We start from the raw sequence: 24,087 nt of genomic DNA, 5'->3' as shown, positions 1-24,087 counted from the left end.
CATACATATACATATATGTTTTATATTTTTATATGTTTTTATAAATTATATATTGTTGTATTTTTTATACACACCTAATCAGGTCATATGATTCTTTGGCTGCTGGTCATATGACCCGTTTGGACCTATATTTAAAGAGTAAGGACCTTTGTATTTTTAGTATTAATGAAGGATTGTATCCGAAAGCTCTGCTGTTTGTATTAAAGTGGTTTTTCCTACTGAGTTTTTCATCTAATGGGGCAATAGCTCCCAGGGTCTGTAGTCACTCCTTCTTTGTGGAGAGGGATGACTACAGCAGTGCATCATTCGGTAGGGACCAAGCCTGAGGTGAGGCTGTGATTGAACATTGCACACAGGTGAGGTGCCAGTTCACTCTGTAGTTCATGTAGAACACAGCCAGGGATATTTTCATGTCCCATAGAAGCTGTATTCTTGGCCTTGGACAGTGCTGTTTTAATCTGTGCAGCAGTAATACTGGGTGCCTGGCAATCTACTGGTATTGTAATTGATCCTTTGGAGGGGAGAGGGGTAAAGTTGGCACTGATTCTGTCGGCCAGTATACTGGCAATATCTGTTGGCTCAGTATTGGAGGTACCATTGTGCAGTAGCTCAGAGAAAATCTGGGTATTGCCGTGGAGGTTCTTTACATAACTATAGAAGGCCTTGTGATTGTCTTTACTATCTGCTGCAATTCTGTTTTCATAACTAGCTTTAGAGGATTTTATGAGGGATCTCAACTTTTTGTTGAGGCTGATAAGGAAGGTTTTCCAGTCTTGGGACTTCACCTTATTCTGCAGTAGTTTCCTCCTTCTGTTGTAGAGTTTGTTTATGGTAGGGGCCACCAGATTGGGTATGGTGAGATCCATGCATTTGTGTACATGTTTGTACAGTGCATTGGTGTATGATTCAGCAGGTCATGCAACTATTCTGCATTTGCATGGGTGCCATGAAGTTAGCCACCTCTGTTCTTAGGAGCCCAAAGTTAGCTTTGGAGATGTTTTTCATGGTGGTTACCTTTGCGAGGGGGTGGGGGTGGGGGAGGTATGTGGATTTCCAAGGTGATTAGTTTGTGGTCAGATCTAACCAGGGAGGAGTTGACTATTGGTGTAGAGCAATGGTCAACCATGTTAGTAATGACCAGGTCAAGGATGTTGCTACCTCTAGTGGGGGTAAGAACAACCTGGTCCAGGGCACTGGAATTAATGAATTCCAGGAAACGTTGGGCAAGTGTATTGGTACATGAGTAGTTTCCCAGTTAATGGAGGGGTAGTTGAAGTCACCCAGTATGAGTGTCTTAGGGTGGACCCTAATATTCTCCAGGGTGCTTAGGAATGTGGAGTGAGTGTCTTGGGCCATGGTTGGGGACATATAACAGGCTACGACCTGAATTGCTGTCTTACCCAATGTTAGCTCCACCTGAAGCATCTCTGATGCATTATTTTGGGCTACCAGTCTGGAGGTATGCGCATCCTTTATGAATATGAAAACACCACCACCTTTGGAGCTTCAGTCCAAGTTCCGGGGGCTGAAAGCTGTGGAATGAGTTATAGCCTGGTAGTGCAGGGGTGCTTTCTGCTGCCTTGAAACAGGTCTCTGTTACAGCACAAATGTCGATGTTCTCCATTTTAAGGAGTGCTTTGACCGACTGCATTTTGAGATTTAGACTTCTAGTATTGAGAAGCATGACCCTCAGATTGCATTTGTTTGTAGCTGTTATGGTGGTAATTTGGTCTTTGAAACACCGCCTAAGAAAAGCACTATAGGGGTGGCAAGACCCTTGGCCAGTATCTGGAAGCCCAGGGGTGACAGATGCAGGCCATCTCTGGCAAAGCCTCGAGGTATGTCAATTATGTCATCCCAGACAGATACTGGATCCCCTTAGAATGACACAAGAAACTTAGCCAGTTGTTGAAATCAGTCATTTTCTGCTTGTACTGTGGTATCATTCTGGGTGATGGTAGGATGCTGCTCAGGGCTAGGGTTGTACCCACCTGGGCTACATAATCCAAGAGCTTCTCCATGTCTCTTTTCATGTAGTCCAGGGAGGTACATCTCAGGTCATTCACACTCACATGTACAATGACAGAGCCATATTTGTACCTGTTGTTGAGGGACCTGAGTGCGAGCATGATATGGCATATCCTGGCACCTGACAGGCAGCTGACTATTACTTTCTCCTTATTCAACCTAGTGAGTCAACCTAGTGAGTGGGACATCAGTGTGCCTCACTATCAAGTCACCTATGACTAGTGTGCTGGGCATGCTGTTTTACCTTAGGGGGTTTGGTTGAGTGGCACACTGTTTAGGAGAGTTGTGCATCTCATGATTAGTGTTGTGTGTGGTGGTCGAGTGCGTTTCTGCCTTGGAGGTCTCTGGTGTTTGGGTAGATTTTTATTGAGAGCCTCCATGAAGGTGGGTGTGTGGTTTGTTTTTTTATATGAAGGCAGTGCTGATGTGTGTACTGGAGGGCTGTGTGTTCCATGTGGTGTGGTGCAAGAGTTGACCTTCTCCTCTTGACCAGCTATTCCAGTCTTGGCTGGAGAGTGTGTGGCTTCCAGTTTGGATATATAAGTGCATCTGTCGCAAGTCTGAGTGTTGGGAGGTAAGAGGAGTTGGTATGTAAGAGGTTGTCGGTGTACATGAGGCAGTTGCTACATTGCCTCAGGATGCCAAAGTTCACCAGTTTAACAGGAAAAAGCACAAGAAACTGACCTTTAGACATGCCTGAAGGGGTGGGCATTAATAAGTACTGGAGCTGTTTCCTTGTAGAACATTTAGTGCTGGTAGTACTTTTGTGTGCTACAATAATTGCTATAAGAAGTCTGGTATGGTAAAGTGCTGGACTAATAAGCTAGTAAAAGTGCAGGAGAGGAGAGAGCTAGCAGATCTAAGGGAAAATTTGGAGAGCAGACTTTGGCACCTCTCAGAAGCTTACAAACAGTCCTGGACACAGCAAATCTGTATCTGGACTAGACTAGTTATAGGAAAAGCAGGAAACAAGTGCAACATGGGCTTTTAAACCAGAAAGTTAAAAAAGATGGAAAAACTGCCCAAATGGCCAATAAACTACAAATTTTGGCCAGAAACCACTCCTTTTGTGGTAGATAGGCTACCTAGTGCTTACCACTCCCACTGATAAGCTAGAAGGCTTCCCTCCAACACAGTGGGATGCCTTATTTCCCCCCTTTTTACGAAAATCCCAGGTTTTCAACACATCACGTTAACGATGCATTTCAGTTAAAAAGCTCATCTGAGTCTGCATTTTTACAAACTCTGGCTTTCTGTTTGTACAGCGACACAGAATACCAGAGTTTGTACAGTGCTTTCCAGACTACCAGACTAACATTCTAATTTCTGGGTAGTCTGGAAAAACATCAGATGAGCTTCAATGCTAGACAAAACTGGGTTGGGTTGAATGGCTAGGCTTTTACAAACCCTGGTGGTCACTAGCCTATTATGAACCTATGAAATACAACATATGAGGTGTACCTATATACAGATATAAGTGTTACTAATCAGTTTTGTCAAAATGTAAATGATGTACATGAGAGACACAATTTATGTTTGTTTATTTATTTATTGATATTTATTTACTGGGAAAGTTTTACTGTGCAAGAGCCTATTTTCAGCAGAGACCTGGAGAGAAAAGGTCCACAGCATTCAAAACTTGAGCTTGAGAATGGAAAGCAAGTAAGAATTTAAAGAGGTAGTCATGTACGCAAAGTTAAGTTAGAGGAGGAAATCACAGGAGGAAGCCAATATTACTGCCATTAACAGGAAACCTGGACTAGGCAAAGTAAAACTGTAATAGTCAATCAAGATGGGCTGTAAGGTGAGGCTGTAAAACCTGTAATCCTCATCATCATCATCATCAGATGTCAAAAAGGAGGGACTTCAGCCATTAAAACTATTGAGCAAAGTGTAAGTGATTTTATTTTATTTATTTTACATTTGTTGACCGGGAGAGTCCAACTGGATACAAATCCATTTTCAGTGGAGGCCCAGGGAGAAAAGCTCCAAGAGAACAACTGTTTACAGACACAAATGTGAAGGATAACACTTGGATATACAATATGTCTTAAAAGATAGGATCCTAGTACTATATGGTATTAACTTTAGAAGATTGTAGGAAGCACAACATTCCTGGGATAGTTTACTATCAACACTAGAGAGTCAGGATGTGCAATTGCTTTACAGTCTTAAGTAGGTACTGTGTTCTGAATTGGTTAGTTTGACAGTCTTAAGTTAGGTGAAACTTCAGAGATGAGATATTAGCCAGGGGTGATGCAGGAGCATAGCCGTTTATTCACGAAGTGAATTTTGACTAGCTTCTTGAACTGGGTTGGGGATTTCCTGTCAGTTATATGGGCAGGAAGGGAGTTCCAGGTTTTTGCAATGTAGTGACTGTAGACTGACTTACCAGCCTCATTGTTATATTTGGTAACCTTGAGGAGGCTTTGGGTGCTAGGTCTTAAGGTCCTGGTAGTGGTATTGGGTTGAAGAAAATTTTGTAGAGCTGGGGTGTTTTCAGAGTAATGTATTATTTTGTGGGCTAGTGATAGTTGATTGAGTTGAAGTAGTAGTGGTAGCTCTAGCCAGTTGAGTTTTTTGAGGCAGTCACAGTGGTGCGTTCTGATGGGGGAGGATGTAGCGAATTTGGCTATCTTATTATAACAACTGTCAAGTTTGTTTAGGTCAGAATTGTGGAGATTTATAAGCACAGGTGAGGCATACAGTAAGGTGGATAATAGGCGAGTCCTGGCTATTGCAATTTTGGAGTTGTTGGTGAGAAATTTTTTATTGCTATAGAGTAGACCAAGTTTTTTATGTACTTTTTTATGGTTATGGAAATATGTAGGTCAAATCTAAGGTAATTGTCTATTTTAACCCCTAGCAGCTTGGTGTGATTGGTGGGGGTGATTGTGGTATTGTTATTAGAAGAGATTATGAAACTATCTGAGGGAGGTATGCATCTGTGGGAGCTAAAGAGGAGTAGTTTTGTTTTACCTGGGTTAAGAATGAGGCTTTGTTTGGTGATCCAGGTTTCGGCTAGGGTCTGATCTGAGCAGAAGGAAGTCACAGTAGGACATAGGATGCCTTGTGTGCATTACCTGAACAATGGAAACCTATCAAAGCAGCTCTGTTGTACTGTTACTACAAGACTAATTTGACATGCTGTAATTGTTGATGTTAGTGTAATAAGTATACACCACATTTCATTAACAGACAACTAATAACAAAATCACATTCATTCGCAGAAAAAGTAGTACAGTAAATAACTTGAAAAAAATCCATGGAGCCACTGTAGAAGCAAATATTTCTTGCAGGCCACTATTATACTGTAAAAAACTAATAAAATAAATAAATAAATAAAAAAGTTGTGTGCCTGGTGTAATTTTAAGATCAGATACTGAATGTCATTCATCAGATATTATTTCATCAGACAAATTATTCTGAAGGACCTACCAGTTTTGTTTCAGGACAGTGTTACTTTATTGATAGTTGTCCTACATTTGACCAAGTTGTATTTCAGCCATTATCAGTTAGTACTATTTATTTTATTGAATCACATCAAAAAATTATGAAGGTTATTCTCCATGGTCTCACTGTTGAGCATGACCACCATGCAATTATAGTCAGACCTTTTGCTTTTTCGGTTGCTATACATTGTATTCATAGTGGTAGGATACCGAAATGTTTACCATGAGCAGGAAGCCTTAACATGAGTGACTTTCCCCTTGCAGTAACCCTTGCGGATTCATACACTCCCCTACGACTGAGGGTTTCTGCTTATGGAAGCCTCACCATGGAGGGGGTCCTGCTGGTTTAGCTGTATGTTAATGCAGCAATCTAGGTGACAGATTAATGCTAGCCATATGGTCTCCACTAGAAGTGCCTGTGGCATCGAATATATGCTGCTGAATGATTCAAAGCATCACTCAGCTGTCTAATTTTCCACTGCTAGGGGAAAGAGTGGACACCATCAAAAAGACAATGCAGATAAGTTTGACAAAGATTTGGGGGTGGGGGTCGTGTTCATAGGTAGGTACTAGGCTATCGGCCCTGGGGCCTATACAAGTCCAGCCAAAAATGTACCCTGGCTTTTGCCACCCAAGAACATTATTTTCCTGTGCCACTGTCGGGCAGAGCCACAGAGGTGATCCCCAGGGTAAATTTCCTATTTCCCATCCAATCATCAAGATTTTTCTTGAAGAGTGCTAATGAGGAGCTTTGTTTGATATAGATAAGTAATTTATTCCAGAGTATGGGAAGTTTCTGGGACAGGAATCTATCCCTCCAGCATGTTCTGTTTATTGTGGTGACAAGGTTTAGGTCCTTAGAGCATGTAGCTCGGAGGGATTGGGATTTATTTTAGTGGCGTATGTCCAACAGCTCTGGGTTTGATATAGCTTTGTATGTTAGGCAGAGATCACCTCTGAGTAGGCGATATGCGACAGAGTAAAGCTGGAGTTTTTTTAAACGGTCTGCGTAGGGCATTTGTTTGAGGCTGGTAATCCTCTTTATGAGGTATTTCTGCAGCCTTTCCAGTTGTTGTAGATGTCTTGTGAGGTACATACCAAAAGGGACATTGTACTGTATAATGGGTCTAATGAGTGATGAGTAGAGGGGAACAATGACCTCTTTTTTTCTGGATGAGAAACCTTTTGTGATGAGGTGTGCCACGTAGAAGAATTTCCTGACTACTGTGGTGATGTGATTATCAAAGGAAAGACTACTGTCCACCTGTGTTATTTTGTGTGTGTGTGTGTGTGTGTGTGTGTGTGTGTGTGTGTGTGTGTGTGTGTGTGTGTGTGTGTGATGAACCAATAATGAGTTATTTTTCACTGGGGCAGTGGCTGTCTCTAAATCCCATTTCTGAACCATTACATAAACTAACCTCCCTGCACCAGGGAGTTTACAACAGTGATGTGGATGTTTATGAATCCTATGCAGTGTATTTAAGTGAGGGGAGGAGTGGGGGTAGACAAAACTTGTTCCTCAAAACTAACTTCATTAAACATGCATGTGTTTTAATATATAGAAAGATTGTTTTACCTTTTGGATGAATCATTGTGATTCAATGAGTTAATGCACTTTGTGAACCTGTTCTGCATCCGTATTTTTCAGTCCTGCTTAATTAATTGCATTTCTTAATTTAAAATTTAAATATTTCATATTTTTGGTTCATTAAAAATGAACTGGATTTGCTGCTTTTTTAGTATCTGCTTTTATTTTACATAAAATGACTAAGATTCAAGCATTTAAATAATTTAAGTAAACAAAAAGCATTCCACAAGAATAATATATGCTTACTACACCCACCAATCATCTCCTATTTCTGGTGGCAAATCCTCAACATACTCTGTCATTTTTATAACTAACTACCTGCTTGACAATTCCTAAAAAAGAGAATGGGGGGCTTGTTTATTGTAAAACATAAGTTTTACTTTTTGCAGATATGTATCAATTCCATTTCCAGACAACGCTACCTTTTGATAGCCTTTGAGAGACAGTTGAAGGACTTCTGTGCTTCATTTATGTCTTCTGCACCCTCGGTTTTCAGAGCTGTTTGATTCTTCTTTAACAATACTGTTGTGTGATGCATGAAACGCTGTGTGTGCAGCTCTAGACTGCTTGGTAGGAGAAGTCATTACATTACTATAGAGAGCAACTGACATTTGTAAGTAGTTCAGACATAAAATAATAAAATGCAGGAAAAACAGCAAACAATTCATGTATTTCTAAATCTGGGTCCTTAGTGAGTTCAACTATACTATGTCATGTCATCTTATTCCAGGTATGAAATAACTTCACAGACCACCTTGCAAATACACTTTGTCACTAAAGATGACTCTGGGAGATATACCTGCACAGCAAAGAACCAGGCTGGTATAGCAAATGCCACTGTGACCCTTACTGTACAAGGTAAGTATACTGATAAGGAATTGCATATCCATTCTTGCCACACTCACTATACAGGATAATAGCAGTGACTGGGAGTAACTACATACCCATCATAGACACTCTCACTGTACAGGATAATATCACTCATCAAAAGTAACTTCACACCTGTCACTCCCACACTCACTGTACAGGATAGCAGCAATTGGGAGTAACTCCACACCCCTCACTGCTACACTCACTACAAAAGATAATATCACTGATCAGAGTAAATCGATGTCTGCCAGTGCTATGCTCACTATACAGGATAATAGCACTGATCAGGAGCAACTCCACACCTGTCACTACCATACTGACAGTACAGGATTATGTCAGTGATCAGGAGTAACTCTACATCCCTCACTACCACACTCACTGCACAGGATACTATTACTAATCAGGAGAAACTCCATACTTATAACTATCACACTCACCATACAAGAAAATAACACTGACTGGGAATAACTGCACACTAATAATTGCCACACACACTGTACAGGACAATATCACTGATCAGGAGTAACTGCACGCCTTTCACTGCCACACTCATTGTACAGGATAATATCATTAATCAGGAGTAATTCCAAAGCTGTTACTGCACCTCTCACTATGCAGAACACTATCACTGATCAGAACTAACTCATTGCCTGTCAGTGCCACCCTCACTGTATAGAATAATAGCAGTGATCAGGAGGAACTCCACACATGTTACTGCCACACTTACTGACAGGATAACATCACTGATAAAGAGGAACTGCAAACCTGTCACTGCCACACTCACTGTACTGGACAATATCACTCATTAGGAAACTAGGAGAAACTCTATGTATGTCACTGCCACACTTAATATACAGGATAATAGCATTGATCAGGAATAACTGCATATCCATTTTTGCCACAGTCACAGTTCAGGATAATAGCACTGATTGGGAATAAGTGCAAACCTGTAACAGCCACAGTTATTGGACAGGATAATACCACTGATCAGGAATAACTGCATGCCTGTCAATAACACACACACTGTACATGATAATAGCACTGATCACTGACACATGTCACTGCAACACTCACTATACAGAATATAACTGATCAGGAGTAACTCCATGCCTGTCTCTGCCACACTGACTGTACAGGATAATATTCCTGATAAGCAAAAATGCCATGCCTGTCCCTGCCACACTCACTGTACAGAATAATAGCACTGATAAAAATTAACTGCACACCTGTCACAGCCACACTATCTGTACAAGATAATATCACTCATCAGGAATAACTGCATGGCTGCCACACTCACTGTATGGGGATAATAGCACTGATCGGGAATAAATGCATGCCTGTCACTAGCATACTTACTGTATAGGATAACAACACTGATCTGGAAAAACTTCACATCCATTACTGCCAGACTGACTGTACAGGATAATAGCAATGATCAGGAATAACTGCACCCCTTTCACTGCCACACTCACATTACAGGATAATATCACTGATCAGGAGTAACTGCACACCTGTCACTGCTACAGTCACTGAACAGGATAATATCACTGATCAGGATTAACTCCACACCTCTCACTGTTACACTCACTGTGCAGGATAATAGCACTAATCGGGAATAGGAATAACTACACACCAATAACTGCCACACTAACTATACTGTAGAAGATAATAGCATTGATCGGGAATTAATGCATGCCTGTCACTCACACTCACTGTACAGGAAAATAGCACTGATCTGGAAAAACTGCAAAACCATTACTGCCACACTCATTGTGCAGGAAAACAGCCATAATAAGTAATAATTGCACATGTGTCTCTGCCATACTCACAGTACAGGATAATAGTACTGATTAGGAATAACTGAATGCTTATCACTGCCACACTTATTGTACATGAAAAAAGCACTGATCATGAAGAACTACACATCCACTGCTGTCACACCCACTGTACAGGATAATAACAGTAATGGAGAATAACTGCACACCTGTCAGTGCCACACTCACTGTACAGGATAATGGCACTGATCAGGAAAAACTCCATGCCCATCAGTGCCAGAATGACTGTACAGGACATTATGACTGATCGAGAGTAACTCCGCCTCTGTCACTGACACACTCACTGTACAGGATAATATCATTGATCTGGAATAACTGCATACATGCCACTGCCATACTAACTGTACAGGATAATATCACTGACTGGGACTAACTGCACATTTGTCCCTGCCTCACTCACTGTACAGGATAATATCATCGATTGGGATAACTGCATGCCTCATACTCACTGTACGAGATAATTAAATTTATTGGGAATAAATGCATGCCTGTCACTGACACACTTACTCTACAGGGTAATAGCACTGATATGAAAAAACTGCACACCTGTCACAGCCACACTCAATGTACAGATAATATTACTGATCAGAAGTAACTCCACACCAGTCATTACTACACTCACTGTATAGGATAATATCACTGGTGATGAGTAACTACACACCTGTCACTGCAACACTCACTGTACATGATAATATCACTAATGAGGAGTAACTACACACCTGTCACTGCAACACTCACTGTACAGGATAATATCACTAATGAGGAGTAAATATACACCTGTCACTGCAACACTCACTGTAAAGGATAATATCACTAATGAGGAGTAACTACACACCTGTCACTGCAACACTCACTGTACAGGATAATATCATTGATTTGGAATAACTCCAACCCTCTCACTGCCACACTGTACAAAATAATTTCACTCGTCAAGAGAAGCTCTGTCTCTGTCACTGTCACACTCAATGTACAGGATAATAGCACTTACCAGGAATAACTGCATGTGAGTCACTGCCACACTTTATATACAGGAAAACAACATTGATCAGAAGTAATTTCACAGTTCTCACTGCCACACTCACTGCACAGGATAATATCACTGATCAGGAGCAAATCCACACCCCTGACTGCCACACTCACTGTACAGGATAATAGGAGAAATTATATGCCTATAACTGCCACACTCACCATGCTAAAAAATAACACTGACTGGGAATAACTGCACACTAGTCACTGCCACACACACTGTACAAGACAATATCACTGATCAGGAGTAATTTCAAACCTGTCACTGCCACTCTTACTGTACAGAATAATATCACTGATCAGAAGTTACTCCATGCCTACCACTGTCACCCTCACTGTATAGAATGATAGCACTGATCAGGAGGAACTCCACACATGTCACTGCCACACATATTGACAAAATGACATCACTGATCTGGAGGAACTGCAAACCTGTCAGTGCCACCTTCATTGTTCTGGAAAATATCACTGATCAGGAGAAACTCCATGCATGTCACTGCCACACAATGTACAGGATAATAGCACTGATCAGGAATAACTGCAGCTCCATTTCTGCCACACATACAGTACCGTACAGGATAATAGCACTGATTGGGAATAAGTGCAAACCTATCACAACCACAGTTAATGGACAGGATAATGCCACTGTTCAGGAGTAACTTCATGCCGGTCACTAACAGACTCACTGTACAAGATAATAGCACTGATCAGGAATACCTTACAACCTGTCACTGCCACACTCACCATACAGGATAATAGCACTGATTGGAAATAACTGCATGCCTGTCACTGTCATGCTTATTGTACAGGACAGTAGAACCGATGGGGGATAATGATCATTTTGTTACCTGCACACTCACTATACAGGATAACAGCATTCATTGAGAATAACTGCATGCTTGTCACTGAAACACTCACTGCACAGGATAATGTCACTGATCAGGAGTAACTATGCCCCTATCAATGCCATAGTCTCTGTACAAGATATCACTTATAAGAACAAATTCCATGACTCTCACTGCCACAATCATTGTGCAGGATATTATCACTGATCAGGAATAATAACACTTGTCAGTGTCACACTGACTGTACAGGATAATAGTGCTAATCAGGACTAAATCCATGCCTATCACTGTGACACTAACTGTACCATGTAATATCACTGATCACAAATAAATGCACACATGTTACTGCAACAATCACTGTACAGGATAATATAACTGATCAAGAGTAACTGCATGCCTGCCTCTGCATCACTACCTGCACATCCATTGCTTCCAAACTCACTGCAGAGGATAATACAAGTGATCTGGAATAACTGCATGCTTCTCACTGCCACACTCACTGTACAGGATAATAGCACTGTTTGGTAATTACTGCACATCAGTTGCTACCAAACTTATTGTTCAGGAAAATTTCAATGATTAGGAGTAACTCCACACCTTACACTGCCAAACTCACTGTACAAGATAATAGCAATAACTGCATGTATGTCACTGTCACATTCACTGTACAGGATAATTGCAGTGATCATGAGTAACTCCATTACTGTCACAGCCACACTCCCTGTATAGGATAATATGACTGATCAAGAGCAAATCCATGCTCTTGACTGCCATACCCACTCTACAGGATAATATTACTGATTAGGATTAAATGTACTCCTGTCACTGCCTCATTCACTCTACAGTATATGCCTATCACTGCCAAACTCACTGTATAGGATAATACCAATAATCAGGAGTAACTCGACACCCCTCACTGCTACAGTCACTATACAGGATAATATTGCTCAGGAGAATCTGCACACCTGTATCAGCCACTCATTGTATAAGATAATACCACTGATTGGGAATAATTGTGCACTAGTTTCTGCTACACTCACCATGCAATAATTGTGCACTAGTTACTGCTACATTCACCGTACAAGATAATATCACTGATCAGGAGTAACTCCACACCTGTTACTGCCACACTCAGTGACAGGATAACATCACTGATCAGGAGAAATTCCATGACTCGCTGTACAGGATAATAACACTCATCAGCAATAACTGCACACCTGTCACTGACACAATCACTGTACAGGAGAATATCACTCATCAGGCATAACCCCGTGCTTCTTACTACCACACTCACTGCACAGGATAATATCAATGATCAGGAAAAACTCCCCGCTTGTCACTTCCACACTCACTGAACAGGATACTAACACTGATCAGGAATTTACTGCACACCTGACACTGCCACAGTCACTGTGCAGGATAATATCACTGATCATAAGTAACTCATTGCCTTTCACTGCCACACTCACCATACAGGATAATATCACTGATCAGGAATAACAGCACACTTATCACTGCCACACAGTTTACAAGTTAACAACAATGATCAGGAGAAACTCCAAGTCTGTCACTGCCCAACTCACTGTACAAGGTAATAGCGCTGATCAGGAATAACTACGTGTGTGTCAGTGACGCACTCACTGTATAGGATAATGTCAGTGCTCAGGAATTTTTCCACTCTCCTCACTACCGCACTCACTTTGCAGAATAATATCAGTGATCAGTAGCAGCCCCACACCTGTCACCACCACACTCACCATACAGGAGAATATCACTGATATGGAGTAACTGCTCACCTGTCACTGCAACACTCACTGTACAGAATAATAGCAGTTTTTGGGAATAAATTCATGCCTGCCACTGCCACACTTACTGTACAGGATAACAGTACTGATATGGAAAAATTGCACACCTGTCACAGCCACACTCATTATACACAATAATATCACTGATCAGAAATAACTCTACACCTCTCACTGCCAAACAGACTGTGCAGAAACATTTCACTGATCAGGAGAAAGTCCATGTCTGTCACTGTGACACTGACTGTACAGGGTAACAGCACTGATCAGGAATAACTGCTTGTTTGTGTCACTGCCACACTTACCGTACAGGAAAATAACACTGTTCAGGAGTAACTCCACAACTGTCGCTGCCACACTCACTGAACAGGATAATGTCACTGATCAGGAGTAACTCCATGCCTGTGTCTGCAACACTCACTGTACAAAATAATATCACTGATCAGGAATAAGAGCATCACTCTCACTGTCCACACAATGTATAGGATAACAGCACTGATCAGGAGAAAATCCAAGTCTGTCACTGCCCTACTCACTGTACAAGATAATAGCACTGATTGGGAATAACTACATGTCTGTCGCTGCCACATTCACTGAACAGGATAATATCACTGATCAGCAGTAACTCTATGCCTAACAATGCCATGCTCACTGTACAGGATAATATCAGTGATCAGGAATTTCTGCACTGCCCTCACAGCCGCACTCACTGCGGAGGAAAATATCAGTGATAAGGAGTAACTCCATACCCCTCACTGCCACACACACTATACAGGATAATATCATTCATCCACAACTGTCACTGCTGCACTCACTGACAGAATGACATCACTGATCATAAGTAACTCCACACCTCTACACTCTCAGGATAGTAACACTTATTGAGAATACCTGCACCCTGTCCCTGCCACACTTACTGTACAGAAAAATATCACTGATCTGGAACAACTGCACACCTGTTACTGCCACACTCACTTTGCAGGATAATAACAATGATCAGCAGAAACTCTATCTGTAAGTTCCACAGTCACTGTAGAAAATAATAGCACTGACTGGGAATAACTGCATGTGTGTCACTGCCATACTCACTCTACAGAATAACATCACTGATCAGGAGTAACTCCATGCCTGTCTCTACAGCACTGACTGTACAGGATAATATCACTGATCAGGAATAAGAGAAAGACTCCCACTGCCATAGTTGGTGCATAGGATAACAGCACTGATCAGGAGAAAATCCAAGTCTGTCACTGCCCTACTCACTGTACAAGATAATAGCACTGATCGGGAATAACTACATGTCTGTCGCTGCCACATTCACTGCACAGGATAATATTACTGATCAGCAGTAACTCTATGCCTAACAATGCCATGCTCACTGTACAGGATAATATCAGTGATAAGGAGTAACTCCACACCCCTCACTGCCACACTCACTATACAGGATATCATTCATCAGGAGAACCTACACACCTCTATCAGCCAGTCACATTGTATAAGATAATACTACTGATCGGGAATAACTTTGCACTAGTTATTGCTACACTCACCATATAGGATAATATTACTGATCAGGAGTAACTCCACCACTGTCACTGCTGCACTCACTGACAGAATAACATCACTGATCAGGAGTTACTGCACACCTGTCACTGCCAGATTCATGGTACAGGATAATATCACTGTTTAGGAAAAACTTTGTGGCTGTCACTGCCACACTCACTCTACAGGATAATAGCACTCATCAGGAATAACTGCACATCTGTAACTGCAACTTTCACTATACAGGAGAATACCACTCATCAGGCATAACTTCACTCTTTTCACTACCACACTCACTGTACAGGATAACATCTATGATCAGGAGAACCTTCATGCCTGTCACTGCCACACTCACTGTACAGGATAATAGCAATAATCTGGAATAATTGCAGGCATGTTGCTGCTAGACTCAGTGTAGAGAATAATATCACTGATCAGGAGTAAGTGTGCACCTGTCACTGCCACACTCACTGTACAGGGATATATCTCTGATGAGGAGTAACACAAGCTTGTCAGTGCCACATGGACTATACAGGATAATTTCACTGATCGGGAGAAATTCCACGTATGTCACTTCCACACTTATAGAACAGGATAGTAACACTGATTGGGAATAAGTGCATCTTGTCACAACCACACTTACTGTACAGCATAAAGGCACTGATCTGGAATGAATGCACACCTGTCACTGCTACAGTCACTGTACAGGATAATATCACTGATCTGGAACAACTGCACACCTATTACTGCCACACCCACTTTACATGATAATAGCATTGAGCAGCAGAATCTCTGTCAGTTCCATACTCGCTGTAGAAAATAATAGCACTGGTTGGGAATAACTGCATGCGTGTCACTGCCACACTCACTGCACAGGATAATATCACTGATCGGGAATAAGAGCAACGCTCTCACTGCCACTCTCAGCATATAGGATAACAGCACTGATCAGGAGAAACTCCAAGTCTGTCACTGCCCTACTCACTGTACAAGATAATAGCACTGATCAGAAATAACTGCATAACGTTCACTGCCACAGTCATTGTACAGGATAATTTTGCTGATCAGCAGTAACTCCACACCTGTCACTGCAGTACTCAATGTACAGGATAAAATCAATGATCAGGAGTAAATGCACACCTGTCACTGCCACGCTCACCGTACAGGATAATATCACTTATAAGGAGTAACTCCATGCCTCTCACTGCCATACTCACTGTACAGGATATAGGTACAGGATACAGGGGGTCCAAATGGAGAGATGAAAAGTCAGCAAGCAAAGGAGAGCAGTAGTGCTGAAAATGAATTCATCCTCAAGTCTTGGTGAGTACCTTCACGAGGTGAACCCTGTTTTCACAAAATCTCACCAAGGCAACACTGATATATAGACTGTATTTATATAGCATATATCATGGACAGAAGTAGGTCAAAAACTAAAAAAGATAGCTGGATGCACAAGACCCAGGATAAAAAAGTGCCCAATCCTGGTAGGTACACTGGTGCCACGACTGGAAAAGATGACAGTATAGAATCATCAAAATACAGAAACATTCCTACAATGGGGCCAGCCCAGGTGGAGGATGGCCCCCTTGTTGTAGAAGGAAGTAGCAGTTCACAAAAATCACAAAAACTGATAGGCCAAAGAAGAGCCATAAAGATGATAAAGTGGACTATTGAGGATAAGAGAGAACTTATGTATTGTTACTGTTATGCAAAAAGCCCAGAATTTCCAGACACAAGATATACAAAATGATTAAGAGAGAAATTAAAGGAAAGAAAAATACCTCTACAAAAAATCTGTCAGAAGCTTCAAATGAAAATTTTGTTCATTGATACAACAGATTTGTGAAAAACAGTATATTGATCAAGAAACCCTGATCTGTTTGGAAAAAGAAGCAACCGAAGAATTGTGAAAATATAAACAACACCACCATTTGAAAACTATAAAAAAGAAATATGGACATGGGAAAGAAAGAGAGATTTGATATGGTGCAATATTTATAGAAATGAGAAAGCCAAATTAATCAATGTAAAGAAGGCAGCCCCAAAGATATTTGAAGAGAAATACAGGCAAAAGCATCCAAATATGGAAAATTTTACAATAAGAAAAATATCACAAAGATGGAATGTAGAAGATCAGTAAAGCAGAAGTAAAAAAAAATTGAAGTTGAAGTTATGGAGTCCCTGCAAAGTGAAGGATTTGATGTAGAAGGTCTAACACAGGTTACATCACAGCAGGATGGAGTGAGTCCCCAAAGCATGAAAAAAACAGGAATATCAGGAAACATCTGAAGAGGAAATATGGACATGGGAAAGAAAAAGACATTTAATATGGTGTAATATTTATGCAAAGGAGAAAGCAAACTTAACCAGTACAAAAAGAGCAGCACCAAAGATATCTGAAGAGAAATACAGGCAAAGGAATTCAGACATGGAAAACTTTACAATACAAAAAATAAGAAGACAAAGAGGAAAAGTAGAAAATGAGATTAGTAATGGAGAAGGTAAAGAAATAGAAACTGAGGTTATGGGGTACCTGCGAAATGAAGGATTCAGTGTAGAAAATCTAATTCAGAAAGCACCACAACAGGATAGAGCAATGGACATCCAAATTAAGGGGAAACCAGTGGAATGGGAAGCAATTGGTCAAGTGCCATATGAAGATAATTTGCAGCCTTCCATGAGAAACCAGTATAAACATTCACTTTAAACTAGACAGCAAGGGAAGGAACAGCAAACTGGAAACTCTGATGCAGTCAATGTTGAGTGATAGGCCAGTGAGTTCCCATATGATAGACCAATGGATGGCACAGGATGAAATTGAAGAGAATGTGCCACAGAAAGATGCTATAGAACCTTCTATAGAATGCCCGCAGGAATTGGAAAACAAGGGATGTTCCCTCAGTTTGGAAGAAAATGAGCTAAGAGAAGAATTGCTTGATTTAATAGTCATAGACAGATATATCAAGATCAATGAAAGAAAAAGACTGCAGAAGGTTAATAAAACCCAAAAAGTCAGAAGAATGATGAAACAAATGAACACAGTAATTAGGACTGTTCATAGAGATCCATGCGATACAACAGAAGTAAACAGGATATATTACTGTGCAGCTAAATTAATAACTGATAAAGTTCTACCACAAGTACACAGGGTAGTGAGGGAAAGAAAAGGGAGAAATCAAATACCATCATGGAAATATCAAATAGAGGAAATTATAAAGCAATTAAGACAAGAAGAGTCACTGCTAGAAGACTATAGAAGAGGGAATAGATCAACAAAAATATTAAGACAGATAGATGTGATAAAAGCAATGCACAATATTAGAATAGACCAGGATCTATCATGCACTATTGCAAATAAACTAAAAATTTCAGCACAGGCAGAAAAACTTTGAAAATACAAAGATAAATATAAAGAAAAATTACAAAATAAGCAATTTATTGATGACCCCAAAAAGGTTTTGTAGAGAACTGGGAAATAAGGTAAAAGGAATTGAATGACCACCAAAAAAAGAAGGAAGAGAAACATTTTGGAGAAGTATCTATGAAGATCCTGTGGAACATAACAAAGATGCGAAATGGATAGAAGTAAAAGAAAGAATAAGAAGTTTAAAGGTACAGGATATGAAATGGGATGAAGTAACAGCTAGAGAGACTGGAAAGCCCAAGCTCCAGATGCAATACCTAACGTCTGGTTAAAGCATTAACATCTTTGCACGAAGATTTATCCATGAGTAAGAACTGTTTATATGCACACTCAGAACAAACACCAACCTGGCTAACAACAGGAAAAACAATGCTCCTACTTAAGAGTGAACCTGCAAGCTACCCTAAAAATTATAGACCAATAACGTGCCTTCCAACGACATATAAACTATACATGGGAATTGCTACTGACAGAGTTTATAGTCATTTAGAAGAAAAGTCAATCATGACAGTAGAACAAAAAAGGCAATAAAAGAAAGTCATATGGAACAAAGAACCATTTGTTGTTAAATAAAGTCATAGTGGAGAACTGTAAAAAGGGGAAGAATCTAGGTATGGCAAGGATTGACTACAAAAAAGCATTTGATAGCATCCCTCATTCATGGATAAAAGAGTGCTTAAAATGTATAAGATACACCCCCACACTGATTGACTACATTACAGTGATCATGAAACAGTGGCAGACCACTTTGCAATTAAGCCATGATAAAGGACAAAGGACCCACGGATAAAAATTCAAAGGGAGATATTCCTGGGTGACTCTCAGTCACCACAGCTGTTCTGCCTTGCCCTTAATCCATTAAGCTGTTTACTCAACAGCTTAAGCCATGGCTATAATCTGGCTGCTAGAAAACAACAAAGTGTAAAGACTTCTCACCTTCTCTTTGTCGATGATTTGAAATGGTATAGCTCATCAGATAAGGAACTAAAAGCACAACTGCAGGTTGTCAAAACTTTTTCAAATGATATAACAATATTGTTTGGTCTTGATGAATGTGCAAAAGCAACCTTTAAAGCAGGAAAATGGCAGCACCAGGAAAACATCAGCTTTTGACAAGAATGTGATATAAAAGAACTTGAGCAAGACAGAGTGTATAAATATTTGGGAATTGATGAAAAGATCAACAAAAAAATGAACAAATGTGAATAAAACTTAGTAAGGAATACTTTAGAAGACTTTAAATTAATCCTGAAAACACTGTTGACATCTAGGAACAAAATTCAAGCTATAAATCAATTTGCTCTTCCTGTCCTAACTTACAGTTTTGGAGTGATTGACTGGCCCCAAACCATGTTGGACAGATTAGGAAAATAAAGAAGGATGCTTCATGCTCTTCAAATGATTTATAAAAATCAGTGCATACCAAGATTATATATTCCCCGTTCTGATGGAGGGATGGTTCTCCTTGAAATTGATTATATGTATAGATCTGCAATGGTGGGACTCCACACATATCTGCTGACCTCACAAGACCCAAATGTAGGGAAAGTTTTGAAACATGAGGAGAATAAATCTAAGATGACGTCTTTGCTTAATCTAGCAGAAGCTTATTGGCATCAAGCAGGAATGGAAATCAAACTAGAAGTAGATAAAAATCAGGCAGCAATTGAATGTGCCAAAAAAAAACAAAAGAAAGAATATAAGGTGAAGGATCAGATGAGAAGGCAAGAAATGTGGAAAAAGCATAAATATAGTTGCAAATATAGAAAACATCTGGAAGAACCTCATGTTGATCAGGAATGAACACAGGAATGGTTAACGAGAGGAAAATTCAAACCAAGAGATGAAACTTTAATATTGGCGGCCCAAGATAGTGGGCTGTATTCACATTGGTTTATAAAGTCCATTGAAAATGTGGGAGAAACAGACAAATGTAGGTTTTGTAAAATCGCATTGGAAACATTTGTACACCTCGTTGCTGGTTGTGACATACTACTGGCAGAAGGACTGTATACTGAAAGGCATAATAATGTGGTGAGACTGTTGCACTGGGGATTGTGCAAACATTATGGTATTGAAGTGGCTGAAAAATACTGGAAACATGAGCCACAAAGCATCATAGAAAATGATGAAGTTTACATCACAAGGGATCAATCATTATCAACAGTTCAGAAGACAGATACTAGAAAACCGGATGTAGTGGTCCCAGAAAAGAAGACAAAAGTAGCATTGATCATTAAAAGTGCCACACCCAGTGACTACAGTGTCTTGTGTACAGAGAGAGACAAAGTTATAAAATATCAGGATCTGCAGGCAGAAATGAGAGCAATGTGGAAGAAAGATACCCAGACAGTTATAATAGTAGTAGGAGCAACAGGTCTTATAAAAAAGAATTTACAATCATATTTAGATATGTTACCAATACATGCAACTCCATACGGATTGCAGGAGGAGTCATTACTGGGCACATTGCAGGTGCTGCGAAGAGCACTTTTGGCTGACATCTAAAACTGAAACAATACTAATTTCATGAACTTTAATCATACTTTGACTTAAGAATTGGGTCCATTCCTGTCATGGTATTAGAAACCCAAAAAACCTGGAGAAATTAAAAAAAAAACAGGATAATATCACTGATCAGGAGAAACTCCATGCCTGTCACTGCCACACTCACTGTACAGGATAATAGCACTGATGGGAATCAATACACACCAGTCACTGCCGCACTCACTGTATGTAATAATACCATTGATCGGGAATAACTGCACGGATGTCACTGCAACAGTCACTGTAGAGGATAATAGCACTGTTTGGGAACTGATGCATGTCGGTCACTGACATACTGATCAGGAATAAATGCATGTTTGCAACTGCCTCACTTACTGTACAGGATAATAGCACTTATCTGAAAAACTGCAGATCTATTACTGCTACACTCACTGTACATGATAATAGTTCTGATTAGGAATAATTGCATGCATGTCACTGCCACACTCACTGTACAAGATAATGTCACTGATCAGGTGTAACATAATGCCTCTGACTGCACACTCACTGTAAAGGATGATATCACTGATTAGGAGAAACTCCACACCTGTCACTGCACCACTCACGGTACAGGATAATAGCCCTGATTGGGAATAACTGCACAGATGTGACTGCAACACTCATTGTAGAGAATAACAACATCAATTGGGAATAAAGGCATGCCTGTGACTGCCACACTCAGTGTATGGGACAATAGCACTGATCAAGGATAAATGGACATCTCTCACTGCCACACAGTGTAAAGGATAATAGCACTGATTTGGGAAAACTGCACATACATTACTGCCATACTCACTGTACAGGATAATATCATTAATTAGGACAACTTCCTTGCCTGTCACTGCCACATTCACCGTACATGATAATATCACTGATCAGGCATAACTGCACACCTGTTACTGCCACACTCACTGTACAGTTTAATAGCACTGATCAAGAATAACTGTACACCTGTCACTGCCACACCAAATGAACAGGATATCACTGACTGGGAGTAACTGCAAATTTGCACTGCCACACACACTGTACAGGATAATAGTTTATTGGGAATAAATGCATGCCTGTCACTGCCACACTTAACTGTACAGGGTAATAGCACTGATATGAAAAACTGCACACCTGTCATAGCCACAGCCACCTTGCAGGATAATATCACTGACCAGGAGTAACCCCACACCTGTCACTGCCACACTCACCATACAAGAGAGTATCACTTTTCAGGTGTAACTTGTAATTGCACACCTGTCACTGTAACACGCACTGTACAAGATAATAGCATTTATTGGAAATAAATGTTTGCCTGTCATGGCCATACTTACTGTGCATGGTAATAGCACTGATATGAAAAAAATTGTATACCTGTCACTGTCACACTCACCGTACAGGATAATAGCGCTGATCTGGAAAAACTGCACAACTGTTATTGCCACACTCACTGTACAGTGTAAAAAAATGATCAGGAGGAACTCCACACCTGTCAGTGCCACACTCACAATACATGATAACATCACAGATAAGGAGAATTTGCAGACCTGTTGCTGCCACACTCACCATAGAGGATAATATAAATGATCAGGAGTAACTACACACTTGCCCCTGCCATACTCACTGTACAGGATAATCGCACTGATTGCGAGGAACTCCACACCTGTCACTGCCACACTAACTGTATAGGATAATACCAATGATCAGGACTAACTGCACAGATGTCACTGCAACACTCACTGTAGAGGATAATAGTATTAATTGGGAATAAATGCACTCACTGTAAGGGATAATAGCACTTTTCAGGGATAAATGCATGCTTGTCACTGCCACCCTTAATGTTCAGGATAATAGCTCTGTTCCAGAGAACTGCATATACATTACTGCCATACTCACTGTACAGGGTAATATCATTGATCAGAAAAAATTCCATGCCTGTGATTGCAGCACTCACTGTACAGGATAATATCACTGATCATGAATAACTGCACACATCTCTGCCACTTAGTGTACAGTTTAATAGCATTGATAGACAGTATCTGCACATATGTCACACTAACTTTACAGGATAATATCACTGACTAGGAGTAACTGCATATTTGTCACTGCCTCACTTATTGTACAGGATCATAGCATTTATCTGGAATAAATGCATGCCTGTCACTGCTACGCTTACTGTACATGATAATATCTCTGATCAGGAGTAAATGCACACATGTCACTGTTACACTCACTGTACAGGATAATATTACTGATCAGGAATAACTCCACACCTGGCACTGACACACTGACTCTATAGAATGATTTCACTGATCAGGAGAAACTCCATGTCTGTCACTGCCTTATCACCCTACAGGATAGTAACACTGTTCAGGATTGACTCCACAACTGTCACTGCCACACTCACTGTACAGGATAATATCAGTGATCAGAACTCCATACATGTCACTGCCACAATCACTGTACAGGATAGTAGCACTGATGGGGAATAACTGCATGTGTGCCACTGCTGCACTCAATGTACAGGATAATAGCACTGATCTGGAGTAACCACATTACTGTCACTGCCACAGTCACTGTACAGGATAATAGCACTGATCATGAGTAACTCCATGCCTGTCACTGCCAGACTCACTGTGCAGGAGAATATTACTTATCAGGAGTAACTCCACATCACTCAATGCCACACTCACTGTACAGGATAGTATCCGTGATTAGGAGTAACTCCACACCCCTCACTATCACACTCATTGCTCAAGGGAATATCACTTGATCAGGAGAAACTGCACATCTGTAAATGCAGCACTGATGGTTCAGGATAATAGAACTTATCTGGAATAACTGCACCATAGTTACTACCACTGTCACTTTACAGGATAATATCACTGATCAGCAGTAACTCCACATCTGTCACTGCCTTATTCCTGTACAGTTAGTGTGGCAGTGACAGATGTGGAGTGTGGCAGTGGCAGTGGCAGTAACTCCACATCTGAAACTGCCACACTCACTGTACAGGAATATGTCACTGATCAGGAGATACTCCATGCCTGTCACTGCCACACTCATTGTACAGGATAATACCACTGATTGGGATTAACCTCATGGCTGTCACTGCCACCCAGTGTACAGAATAATAGCAC

At 40.5% G+C, this 24,087-nt stretch overlaps 1 protein-coding gene across 4 annotated transcripts in view; it reads left to right on the top strand.

Annotated features, from left to right (window-relative positions):
* The window catches only part of ROBO4 (roundabout guidance receptor 4), a 1,497,877-nt gene that overhangs the window by 703,131 nt on the left and 770,659 nt on the right, over window positions 1–24,087 (top strand). For all 4 annotated transcript variants that reach the window (XM_044081194.1, XM_044081193.1, XM_044081195.1 and 1 more), the window contains one exon: window positions 7,799–7,926. In XM_044081194.1, the coding sequence (XP_043937129.1) occupies window positions 7,799–7,926 (128 nt within the window). The remainder of the gene's footprint in view (window positions 1–7,798; window positions 7,927–24,087) is intronic.

Source organism: Protopterus annectens, chromosome 8.part0 (assembly GCF_019279795.1).
Source record: "Protopterus annectens isolate FY-2018-M chromosome 8.part0, PAN1.0, whole genome shotgun sequence".
NCBI classification, from domain to species: Eukaryota; Metazoa; Chordata; order Ceratodontiformes; family Protopteridae; genus Protopterus; species Protopterus annectens.
The sequence above is the reverse complement of the archived record's forward strand: the minus strand, read 5'-3'. Positions and strand labels throughout refer to the sequence as shown.